Source organism: Astatotilapia calliptera, chromosome 1 (genome assembly GCF_900246225.1).
Source record: "Astatotilapia calliptera chromosome 1, fAstCal1.2, whole genome shotgun sequence".
In the NCBI taxonomy this organism is placed as follows: domain Eukaryota; kingdom Metazoa; phylum Chordata; class Actinopteri; order Cichliformes; family Cichlidae; genus Astatotilapia; species Astatotilapia calliptera.
In genome coordinates, this window is record NC_039302.1 from 7152855 (window position 1) to 7165741 (window position 12887).

Genomic DNA, 12887 nt, shown 5'->3' on the forward strand with positions numbered 1-12887 from the left:
TGCAGATTTTATAGCAGAACCACTAACTTACATTTTTAATCTTAGCCTCTCAAACAGTGAGATCCCTGTAATACAGAAATCTGCCTGTGTTCTCCCTTTGCTGAAAAGAGGTGATCCTTCAGATGTTAATAACTACAGGCCCATATCGAAATTGTGTGTTCTAGCAAAAGTTCTAGAAAAGTTCATTAGTGAACAATTGAAAGACTTTTTGGACAAAAATTCAGTTCTTTCCCAACATCAGTCAGGATTCAGAAAACAACACAGCACAATAACTGGTGCTATTACAGTTTTTTACAGCCGCTAGGACACATTTCTCAATACTTAGGTCACTTTTGCAAAACTCTTCACACAATTCTCCTAACTGACCTTCAGCTTGGCAAAGCAGTTCATTTCACATTCAAAATGCACTACAACTACCAAAACACTTTATTCAGGTCTCAAATAAACTCATTCTTCCAGAACACTAAGGTTGACAGTCGACAAACACACTTTGTCACCCACAAAACAATGAGCTAAAAAACACTAACAACATGTAGCTGTGGTGTTTCGACAGAAGAACGGAGACGGCTTGGTTTGTAATGGAACGTATATATTCAGCAGTAGTTCGCCATTTTTCATCTCACCATACACTTCACTTCTTCTCTCCTTCCATCATCCTTAGTCACAGAGCCCCCTACTGGTAACTGAGTATATGTTCATATTCAGTCCCCCTTGTAAGCAACCCTTCACCATCTTAGCAGTGTATGTAAACACAACATCTCTCCTCATTCTCACAGAATTCTACTACCTCAGTATTACTTACTTAGTATGGCAACATTACTATTTGCACAGAACATTATCAGTAGTAAACTTTGCAACCAGACAGCATTTTCAATACCTATTTCACTTATAACATTACTGGGTGTTTGAACTATACCCGTGATCTTAACATACAATCTTGTTATGGTGCCTAAATCGTCCTTTATAATGAATACTTGTACCGTTAAGGTTACTGTAGTAACTTAACAACCTTAAGTCACAAAACTCACAAATAAATCACAGTAAATCAATCCTCTATTATACTTGGACCTCAAAACTAGCAGTATGGAACTTAACATTAGCACCCAACAGCTCAAGCGTGTTTTTTTCACTTTTTTTTTCCTTTTCATTTTTTTTTTTTTAAACTCATTTCATAACATAATCCTTGGTCCAAGCTGGTAACTGTCTCAGTCTGTTAGGAACAGAAGGTCTTTTAGGAGTTTCTCTTGTGTTATTTTCAACCTCGTCACCAGCCTGCAACGGCTCAGCATTCTCTGTGCGGCAGAGTGAGAGACGGGCTGCATTCCATCTCTTTCCATCACTCAAGATGAAGGTGCTCAGTCCAGTCTGTTGCTGCACTGACAGTGGATCAGTGAACTGTCTCTCTCCCTTCCCCACTCGGAAAGGTTTACGTATCCGCACCCTGTCACCGACCACAAGCTGGGGAGGTTTTGCCCCCCTCTTTGCATCAGTGTAGCGTTTACTCTTACGTTGCTGGTGAGAGACTCTGGCCCTGCATTGGTCATACTGTCCTGTGTCTTTGGGAAACGGCAGGACATTTAGCTTTGTTCTCATGGGTCTCCCTCTGAGAAGCTGGAACGGAGCTGCTCCAGTCATTGCATGAGCTGTAGCACGGTAATTCTGTAGCATCTCTGTCACGGCGGGCTTCCACAGCTTCTGGGACACCTGTGCAGCCTGAACACAGTCCTTCAGCACTCTGTTGAATCTTTCAACACACCCGTTCGCTTGAGGGTGATACACACTTGTTCTGATGTGCTTGATGCCCCTTTCCGTCAGGAAATCAGCAAAGGCAGATGAAGTGAATTGTGGTCCATTATCTGTGGTAAGCTCACAAGGGTTTCCTTCCCGTGCAAAAACTGAAGACAAGAACCTAATCACAGTGTCTGTAGTAGCTGATGAAGTAAAGGCTACTTCTGGCCATTTGCTGAAGTAATCGACCAGTGTGATGGCAAACCTGCAGTCCTGCGACCCGCGGTCAAAAGGTCCAACAATGTCAACGGCCACATGCTGAAAGGGACCATCTGGAAACTGAACCGGCTGTAAGGGAGTAGGAGCAGTTTTGGCCGTTTTGTCACACAATTGACAGACTGAGCACGATGACAGAATCGCATGGACTTGAGTATCCATGCATGGCCACCAGTAAAGCTCTCTGAGCCGCTGCTTTGTGCGAACTATGCCCTGGTGACCTTCGTGTGCGAGGCATATCACCTTTTCCCGCAGGGACCTTGGGACCACCAGACGTGTCCCCCGGAAAACCAACGGTGATTCCACAGCAAGTTCATGTCGCACCAGGAAATACGGCTGTATCTCAGGTGGGAGAGACCTTTTCACCTTAGACCAGCCTGAGCGGATAACCTGTTGCAGCAGAGAAAGGTCAGGGCAGTCCTCACATTCAGCTTTAAAATCCGTCAACGGTGTCGCTGTCAAGAGAGGAGAAACTTCAGCTATCTCCAAGAGAAGGTCTTTTTCAGCATCAACGTCAGTGCTGGAGTACATCAGGGGAACCCGTGAGAGGCAGTCTGCGATGACATTCTGAACACCAGGACGGTACTGCACATCATACTGAAAACACATCAGCCTTGCAGACCATCGTGCGATTCTCATGCCCGCTCTGTTCATACCTTTGGTGCTGAGAAGGGTAGTAAGAGCTTGGTGGTCAGTACGAAGCGTGAATCTGCGGCCCCATACATATGTACGCCACCTTTCCACCGCCCAGACACAGGCTAACGCCTCCTTTTCTGTGGTGGAGTACTTTCTTTCAGCAGGAGACAGTGTTCGGGAGGCGAACGCCACAACCCGCTCCACTTGATCTGGGTGTAACTGTGTCAACACAGCGCCTAGCCCATAGTCTGATGCGTCTGTGGTGATAAAAGCAGGTAAGTCAGGGTCATAGACGGCAAGTGCGGGACTTTCCAGAAGGAGTTTTTTCAGGTTACTGAAGCTCTCATGTGCTGCCTCGTTCCACTGGAGTTCGACTTTCATGTCTGTTTTCAGCAACTGTCGCAGTGGTTCCACCAGTGTAGCATAATCTGGAATAAATTTACTGAACCAGGATGACAAACCCAGGAACGAGCGCAATGCAGCCATATCCTTTGGAGCAGGAGCCTCAGCAATAGCAGTAAGGTGATGTTGGCTTGGACGTAGGCCTTCCTTTGAGATTACATGGCCCAGGAATGTGATGTGTGACTGGCAGAAGGAACTTTTCCCAGCATTAATCTGCAGGCCGACATCTCTGAGACGTTGGAGAACAGCTTGCAGGCGTGTATCATACACCTCCTTTGATGTTCCGTAGACGATGATGTCATCCAAGTAGTTGCGAACACCAGGCAGATCTTTCAGGACCGTTTGCATCATTTTCTGGAACGCCGAAGGTGCTGATGCTAGGCCAAATGGGACACATGTGAACTGGAACAGTCCCTCATGAGTGATGAAAGCAGTCAGCTTGCGGCTCTCCGGATGCAAAGGTAATTGGTGGTATGCTGAGCTGAGGTCAATCTGGCTGTAGTGAGTGGCACCTGCCAAGTCAGAAAACAGATCCTCCATATGAGGAAGAGGATGGCAGTCAGCAATAATGCTCTTATTGGGTTCACGAAGGTCAACACACAGTCTCAACTCCTTTTTTCGCTTTCTGGCCACGACCAAAGGACTCACCCACTCAGCTGCATCGATCCTTTCAATTATGCCAGCTTTGAGTAAGCGAGAGAGTTCTGCTGACACCTCTGTACGTACACTTAATGGCAGGCGTCTCAGCTTTTGGCGTACAGGCCGCACATTGTTGTTTACCTGTACTTTATGGATGAACCCGTTAACACATCCAAGTTGAGCTGGTGGAATAGGATCAACATTGTACACAGCAGACTTCTGGTTAGACGAATCCGGCTCATCTGCAGTTTCATCCTGAATACGGTCCACTTTGCCTCCGACGATGCAGACGTTCAGTGCTCTAATGAGGTCGAGGCCTAATAGTGGGGAACCAGCTTTGACAATGTAGAAGGAAGCAGGAACTTTCTCATTCTGTGCATGCAGTGCAACTGATGCAGGCAGACAACCCATCACAGCCAACTCATCTTTAGCATAAGTAACTAGTTTGACTTTAGGTCGCACCAGTGAACAGTCTGCAAAATACTGTCTGTAGATAGTTTCTGGCAGAATAGACACAGAAGCTCCAGTGTCTACTATCAGCTCTACTGTCTTAGAGCCACCTTGTACAGTTTCAATGTCGACAGTGCAGGTAAGCTTATCTTGAATAGCTGCCATCATTTTAGCATCTTGCACGCACAGTACTGCCAATTCTGGAACCACTACTTCTCTCACTTCACTGACTGACGACTTACATACCTTGGCAAAATGTCCTTTTTCCCCGCAGTTATTGCATTTTGAAGAAGCAGCCGGGCAGTTTTTATCATTAGCTAAGTGCTTGTGAGAACCACACCTGAAGCACTTCCGCTGCTGCTGCTTTGAACCTCCCCGTTTGCGTTGGTCTGGAGTGCAGCCTTTAGCGGGGCGAGGTCCTCTCCTCTGGTGAGAGTGGGAATTTGCCGCGTCGACTGTCTGAACAGGCGCGGTCGGACACGAGCCGGGTGTGGAGAGTAGAGTAGCGTTTTTGACTGCTGCTTCTACCTGGCTCGCAATAGTTAGAGCCTTATCCAGTGTGAGTTCATCCTCCAGTAACAGTTTGTCTTTCACAGCGCTGAGATGAGCATTGGAGATCAACTGATCTCTTATCATTTCACTTTCCATTTGTCCAAAGTTACAAGATGAAGCTAATGCTCTCAGAGCCACCACATACTGAGAAACAGTCTCATCCGCTCGTTGCATACGCTGTCTGAATGTATGACGGCACGCCACGACATTCACTTTCGGCACAAAGTGCTTCTCCAGTGTGCTCATGGCGTCAGCATATGTATCACCTTGCTCCGGTAACGTGTAGAATAACCGCTGTCCCTCCGGGCCCAAGCAGTGTAGCAAAACAGCGCGTTTCCTAGCATCCGGCCATGCGTCTCCCGTGGCATTGATTACTAGCATGTAATTGTCGAATATTTTCCGCCATGTAGTAAATGGAATCGGCGGCTCACCCACATGTGGAAGAAAAGATGGTGGACTCCGTGGACTCGGAACTGATGCACTCATCCTCGTCGCCAATTTGTGGTGTTTCGACAGAAGAACGGAGACGGCTTGGTTTGTAATGGAACGTATATATTCAGCAGTAGTTCGCCATTTTTCATCTCACCATACACTTCACTTCTTCTCTCCTTCCATCATCCTTAGTCACAGAGCCCCCTACTGGTAACTGAGTATATGTTCATATTCAGTCCCCCTTGTAAGCAACCCTTCACCATCTTAGCAGTGTATGTAAACACAACAGTAGCATTACACAGTGTTTTCTTGTGTAAAACAAGGACACATCTCTCTTTATAATTTCAATATATGTTACTGGAATGAATCAGACATCATGCAGAATTCGTTAATATTTGTTTATGTATTTTTATTTTTTTGCACTAAGTAATCCCAAAATACAAGAATTTGTATACACACCATCCACTGATACACATACAATAGTAATGCTAATCTACTCGGTCTTCTCCATTTGGCCACAGGTTCTCATCCATATCACATCTTATGTCATCTAGGGCAATACACCTAGGAAATAATCTTCTGGCATGCCAGAATTGAAGGAGTTGAAAAATTGAAGGAGTAACACCTGTGTAGATGTTCATCTACAATGAGAATCAGCTGTGGCTGGTTAAACTGCATTTTTAGATTTAAAATATGTTTCAATAAAATATTGCTGTTGAATTTTGCTGTCTTTTTAAGTTTTGCATTGTGTTATTGTTTTGGCCATAAGTTTAACAGTTTTGAAAACAGTATGTAAGTACATGCCAAATGTCCTGTACATACAAAGATTTTTGGCAGTTGTTTGTTTGGCAGGGACAAACTGGGCATGTCTTTAAATTAAATAGAGGTCGTTCAAACAAGGAAGTTGTGGCGCTTAATGAGTCTTCCGGTTGGAGCCGAAGCCTTTCAAAGTAAACGTAAAGCTTAGAGCAAATGTTCACTTAATGAAAGAAGAGAATACAATAATGACGATTTACAGTATTCACTTTTTAACAACAGAAGCCAAAGATTAGCAATTAGCCTGTTAAAGCAGAGTAAAACATAAAATCTGTTTGCAAAGTATTTTTAATGGGAATACGAAACGATTTCTGACAGGCTTGAATTGGGCTTTTATGTTGAAAAGATCAGATCGGAAATCTCTTTGATGACGGCACTGACCAAACAGCAGTCATGTTTGGCTTTTTCATACAGTCAGTTTGCTGGTCTTGAGCGGCGTATTAGCTCATGTAAATGTCCCAGCTTTTACTCAGGTTCGTTTTCTTCATCTGCACTCATGAACAGGACACAGCTGAAGCGCTCCAGCATCTTGAGGATGGCTTTGAGCGGTTCTGAAATGATGGACCGGGACGAATCCAGAGAGACTTTCGTATTTCGAGCAGTGAGAATAGCAGCTGTGGTTGCGCTATACTGGTTTATCTCGATAACGATGGTGTTCCTCAATAATCACCTGCTGGACAACAAAGACTTGGACGCGCCGTTGTTCGTCACTTTTTATCAGTGTGTGGTCACTGTGGCACTTTGCTGGCTCATGCAGCTGCTATCAAAAATGTGCCCCCGACTCATCGACTTCCCCTCGGTCAGGTTTGACGTGAAGCTGTCCCGGGAGGTCCTACCGCTGTCCATCGTGTTCATCGGCATGATCACCTTCAACAACTTGTGCCTGAAACATCTCGGGGTGGCTTTCTACACGATCGGCCGCTCTCTGAGCACAGTTTTCAATGTGCTGTTATCGTACATTATCCTGAAACAAACCACGTCTTTCAGGGCTCTGGCGTGCTGTGGGATCATATTAGGTGCGTTTACCCTGACATGTTCCTTATAATGATTTGCACGTGATAATTGGTCACTGGCTGTAAATAAGTCTGCACTTAGTTTCTCCTTTCAGAAAGCTAAATGACACCAACAGTGGTGGAAACGGACACTCGGTTCTGCATAATAATAATAATAATAATAATAATAATACTGACTATATATATATCTATATCTCACTTTTAAAATAGAGCGTTTTCTCAGCTGTAATTCGTTTACTCTGGTCTGAATCAGTTCGTGAGTTTGTAAACTCCAAGCGAAATGCTTCACTACAAATCACGTGACAATTTTCAGTCTGCATATTGGCCAAACGTTTATGAGGCGGGAGCAACAAAAGTAAAAACAGGAAGACGGTGCTGTGAGTGGAGAACCTGAAAATTTTACCTTCATTTCATGGATAACTGCTAGCCTGGAATACGTCTATCGTACCTCGCCACATCTCAAAAGACAAAGCATTTGTTACTACTCACTAGCTGCTGACAGGCAGCTTTTTTCGTTCCTCTCTAAAACTCACTGCCATACTATGCAGGGCTCTAGACTAACTTTTTGACATGGGCGCACCGGTACGCCTAACTTTAAAAATTTAGGCGTACCGGCACAAAAGTTAGGCGCACTCAAATTTTTCAACCGCATCGCTTAACACCGCAGTTTTACATGTGCACTTTCTTTGGGGGGGGGGAAGTCCATACAGACAATATTAATTTCTAAATTATTAACTAACAAACTTGTGCTTAAAGTGCTTTGTCAATATTGTAGAAAATGTTAAAAACTTAATCATCATCTTGGCCTCCTCTGACAACCTGTTTGCTGCTGTCTGCTGCTGAAAGGCCGTGGGGAGAGGGGACACTTGGGCAGTGCATTTACTGCAGCATATAATGTGTTTTCTGGATACACTGTGCTTTTTCAGCATTCAAATATTGATGGCACCGTGTCAGAGCACTGGCTATGAATTTCAGACAGATCAGGCCTTAACTTAACAAAAAAGTTATCAATAGTTCTTTTCATCTTTTCTTATTACCCACAGCTACAGTACATCCACTTCTCTCAGGCCTAGGCTGCTCACTAGGGCTGAGTATCATCACTGATTTCTATAATCCATTCAATTCCGGTTCTCAAAGTCCTGATTTGATTCAATTTAGCCTCAGACAGTCAGAAATATTATAATTCTGATCATTTATCAGTACTGATACACATGAGACTTCATCAGAATTGTGAAAATCACAGCAGATGCCTTTGTGTGAAAGTAACTGAGAATAAAACACAGGAAAACATGAAGGAGATTTTCCTGGTCTGGCTTTTTATAACAGATAACCTTAAAAATATTCTGCAATATTGTGCAATTTTGCATAATTTTAAGAAATTTAAATTTCTTCAGTATTGAACAGCAGAAATTAGGCTTTCTTGTCCGAGGTCATTTAAGTGAAAAAAGAAAAAGCGCTGTAAACAACGCTAGACTGGTGGGTAATAAGCGAATGAATAATGCAGAAAACAGATTTGAGACGGGAAACTGTTCCTGAAGTACAGAGAGAGAGAGAGAGCTGTGCAGGAAGTGTGATTTTTATCGTGGTGGAAGCAAAACAGCAAAAGTCAGAGGGAATTCATGACGACATTGATCAAATGTGAAGCGCAGTTTGCTGCTTCTTTTGCTGCAGGCTCGGTGAATTTTGGTTGGAGAGAGGCAAAACCTGCAGCTCAGAATCAGCGCAAAAAGACGTAAACACAGCGCGGACCCGAAGAATCGCTAAGCTCCGACAGCGTGTCCGTGTTCAGGCCGTCGGGTGAGAAAGCCGAGAAAGACGAAGCTGATTCTGATGTGTTGGGTCCGCTCCGTGTTTAGGTCTTTGTGTGGAATCCGTTAATGAATTGATATCGCTTTATTCAAGCTACTCACCTCTCTCTTCCACCTGCACTTTCAACTGGACCACGGCCAATCAGAGAGGTCCCGCCCCTGACTATCTCTGATTGGTTTAGTCCACGATAGGGGCATAATGTGTGTCTGTTGTTGACCACACGGAGAGTTACAGAGATTTTTTTTTTGTTACCGGAACAGTTGGTCGCACCTGTGCGACCAAATATTTATTTTTAGTCGCACCACTGAAAAATTTGGTCGCATTTGCGACCAAATTGGTCGCACTCTAGAGCCCTGCTATGATTTGACAGTTCAGGCCTGCCATGGTGACCCATGTGCAAATCTTTGCAAATTTTCTGCACCTACTTACATTTCGCTTGCAAAATGTGAAGAAATGAAGGGTTGTTTAAGACTTTTGCACAGAACTGTATGAAACGAAGAAAATATGAAATATAACACTCAGAAGGTTTGCAGGCCAATAGAAGTTTTTAGTTTGCTGTGCTGTAAATACAGCCTGGATAATACTCGATTTTAGAGAACTGCATCAAATTTTAGGGAGGGAAAAGTTATAGTGTTAATACTATACTATTCAAAATGTTTCCATACTGGGATAGCCTAGAAATGGGCATTGTCATGGAATTTTCACATTGTCAGATTACATTCTTTTCTCTTTTTTTATATTTTTTTTCATGCACCTTAGAAGTAGGTCAGGTTGTCACAGAAACTCAGTTTCTACAATAACCTGGAAGTGGGAAATAAACTCCCTGGTGTGTCCCTGTTTCCTGACACAAACTGCGTGCGTGTGCAGAGCTGTACCACATGTGACAGCCACAGGGCTCACTTTCCATGTTGGCTTTCTCGTTCTAATCACTTCCAGGAAACTGGTGGGTGGAGTTGACCTAGTTTATGTAGCACACCTGAACAGGCTGGACTTAAGGCACCATGAAACAGCCTTACCAGAACCTCTCATTGGCTCTTCTCTGCTCATCTCACCCTCCCAATTCACACTGATCACATGCATACACTCATACCTCGTGTATGTTAACATTCATAAACATTGCAACACTTCATATCACCCTAAGACTGTGCAGTTTCCATCCTTTGTCACATTGTTTTGAGCTGGGCTTTTTTTTTTGCCACACGCAGTGTTACAGTGACAGGATAGGGTTACACTGAATGGGTGTAGATTAAAAATGAAATACTAGATATTTAAGTGTTTAAAATATTTGATTGTATGTTGTGCTTTCCAGGTGGTTTCTGGCTTGGTGTGGACCAGGAAGGCATCACAGGGTCCCTCTCCTGGACAGGCATATTTTTTGGGGTGCTGGCTAGCGCCTGCGTCTCTCTCAATGCCATCTATACTAAGAAGGTAATGCCTGCCCTGGATGGAAACATCTGGAAACTGTCCTACTATAACAACATTAACGCCTGCGTCCTCTTCCTCCCTCTCATCCTTGTGTTCGGAGAGTTGGGCCAGCTCATCAAGTTCAGCCGTCTCACTGACATCAGCTTTTGGGGAATGATGACTCTCGGAGGAGTGTTTGGTTTTGCCATAGGCTATGTTACAGGGCTCCAGATCAAATATACAAGCCCGCTCACGCATAATGTCTCAGGGACTGCAAAGGCCTGTGCACAGACCGTCATCGCAGTAGTGTACAACTCTTCCACTAAAACCCTGCTGTGGTGGACCAGTAACATGATGGTTCTTGGTGGTTCGTCTGCTTATACTTGGGTAAAAAGTCTAGAAATGAAGAAGAGTCCCAACACAGTCCCTCAGGACTCAGCAAAGGAAAAATTGCTTTCAGGGGATAAAGAAAACCAAGCAGTGTAAGTTATTAAACTTTGGCGTTTTATCTATGTGGGCTGAGAATGTTGTGACAGTACAAAGGAAGTAACTTTTATTCCAGAGGAAAAAGGAAAGTAAGTTAATTATGATATTTGTGGAACCTGTCTTTTTGTTTTTGTTTGTTTTTATGTGACAAATGTCGAGAGGTTAGGGGAATTGGTAATTTGTTGAAGTTTATTGAAGATGTGAGGGACAAGGTAATCAGAAACCTTGTGTAACTGATTGATCTACTACAGGCCTTTTTTATCCTTAAGGAAAGCAGTCCATGAATGTTTTAGTCTGTTACAGTTTTGAACTGTACACCATTTACTACTTGCTTTTGAACTAAATAATACTGGAAATTAAAAGTAAATATTGTCATGAGATATATTCATTTCATAATCACATTTCCAAACAAATGTGAAGCAGATCAGGAAAAGGACCTGTTTGAATATGTGAATATGTATTTTCATATGCCACAGTTTACTATAACTGCACCTGGTTTATTCAAAAGAAGCTACTTGAAAAGGTTTTATAATTTGTGATCTCGCTTTTTAAGGTGTCATAAAATCATCGCAGCATTTAAGTTTAACAGAATGAAAGATTGTAATTTATGGTCTCTTTGCTAATGAAATGATAGTTTTCACATGTACTCTTTTGATTTACAGTTGACAAATGAAATGTATAGTTTTTATTAGTGGTGCAACGGATCATGGTTGATCCGTAATCCGAACCGATCCCACTCCACGGTTTGGTACGCACGTGATCCGAAGATTCGAAAAAGAAGAAGAAAAAAAAGTATGTGTATGGTGCGCGTGGTGGGTCAAGCTATAGTTATGGCCAGCGCTAGCGGTCCAAGTGGAGGAGCGGAGGAGTTTGCGGTATTTAAGCAGCCCTTTGCTGCCCAGTCCGACCGGGCTAAAGCTATTACAAAAGCTATTGGGGTGTTTAGCTGCAGACTGGAGGCCGTATTCCGTCGTGCAAAACAAGGGGTTTAAACTATGATATCCCGTTCGCGTCCACTTTAGTGGCAAGATCGTTCCAAGCATGTATGAGCAGGAGAAGATTTAAGTTATGGCTGAACTGTCCCAGGCATCTTCTGTTGCCCTAACTACTACAAATGGGTGGACCTCCAGGGCAACGGAAAGCTACGTGACCGTGACAGCTCATTATATCACAGCAGAGTACGATATAATGAGCGGTATGTATTATTGTAGGGTCTACCTTACAATATAAAGCGCCTTAAGGCGACTGTTGTTGTGATTTGGAGATTTATAAATAAAATTGAATTGAGTGGTAGATACAAAGACTGTACTCCCTATATTGTACCATTTTTTTTTTTTAATAATTGCGTGGAATGAAAAAAAAAATACTTCAATAAGTAAATAATGTTCAATTTTTGTCTTTTTTCTTTTTTTCTTTTTTTTTTTGCTGATCCGAAAATTGATGCGATCCGTGACTTAAAACCGTGATCCGATCCGAACCGTGAGATTTTTGATCCGTTGCACCACTAATTTTTATACAGACATTTTCCATAGATCAAAAGTCCAGAGCAAATGTAGTAAAGTTTGAGTTTTGACATCATTTCCTGTGTGACACTTGTTAAGAAAATGTTAAAGGCCAGCCTCATTTTCCTCATTTCCCTTTCACTTCCCTGTGCGATAAATGAACCTGGTTGTCATGTCAGTAGCTCATTTGGGACATGGGAAAGAAGATCAGTCATTGTGACATATTTTCTTCCACTTAATGTGGCTGATTCTTGGCACATGGAGAAGTTTCCCTGAAACATAAAGCTATTTGATATGAATGAATAAAAGCTAAGAAATGACTCTTATAAAACAATGTTTCTTTATTAAATGTATATGATGAACTTTAGTCATTTTCAGTATATTTATTTATCTACATAGTTCTCTAGTATCTCTCAATAACCTTTTTTCAGTACTTTACTTATTTTAAAATAACAAATTTATGTTTTGTTTTTTTCTTACAAAATTTGTCAATATTTTCTGATTGAAAATTCTTAAACACAACACCAAAGATGTGTGCTACAACGCTATGTAGAGCTTAAAGTCTGTTTTCTTCTACCTTCTATCAAGGTGGCTCTCTTTTCACCAGGAAAAATCACCATGGTAACTTATGCTGAATACATAAACTAGATGGGAGCAAGTCATGTTTAGAGTCTTGAGCTTTCACCGATTCTTTATTTACAGCATGTTGCGTTATACAGACTCTCTGCTGGGCCAGTATGCT

General features: G+C 42.7%; 1 protein-coding gene across 1 annotated transcript; it reads left to right on the forward strand.

Annotated features, from left to right (window-relative positions):
- The first annotated feature begins 6281 nt into the window (after positions 1–6281).
- Positions 6282–11539, forward strand: slc35c1 (solute carrier family 35 member C1). The gene is made up of 2 exons (XM_026160494.1): positions 6282–6947; positions 10063–11539. The coding sequence occupies exons 1-2, from the start codon at positions 6299–6301 to the stop codon at positions 10641–10643; spliced, it is 1230 nt and encodes a 409-aa protein (XP_026016279.1). The 5' UTR covers positions 6282–6298; the 3' UTR covers positions 10644–11539.
- Positions 11540–12887: the final 1348 nt, after the last annotated feature.

Bases quoted from the DNA above. Each gene is read 5' to 3' on its own strand.
- slc35c1 (XM_026160494.1), top strand. From the start codon at position 6,299: ATGACGGCACTGACCAAACAGCAGTCATGTTTGGCTTTTTCATACAGT. The intron at 6,948-10,062 runs GTGCGTTTACCC...TGTGCTTTCCAG, and splicing joins GTGCTGTGGGATCATATTAG to GTGGTTTCTGGCTTGGTGTG.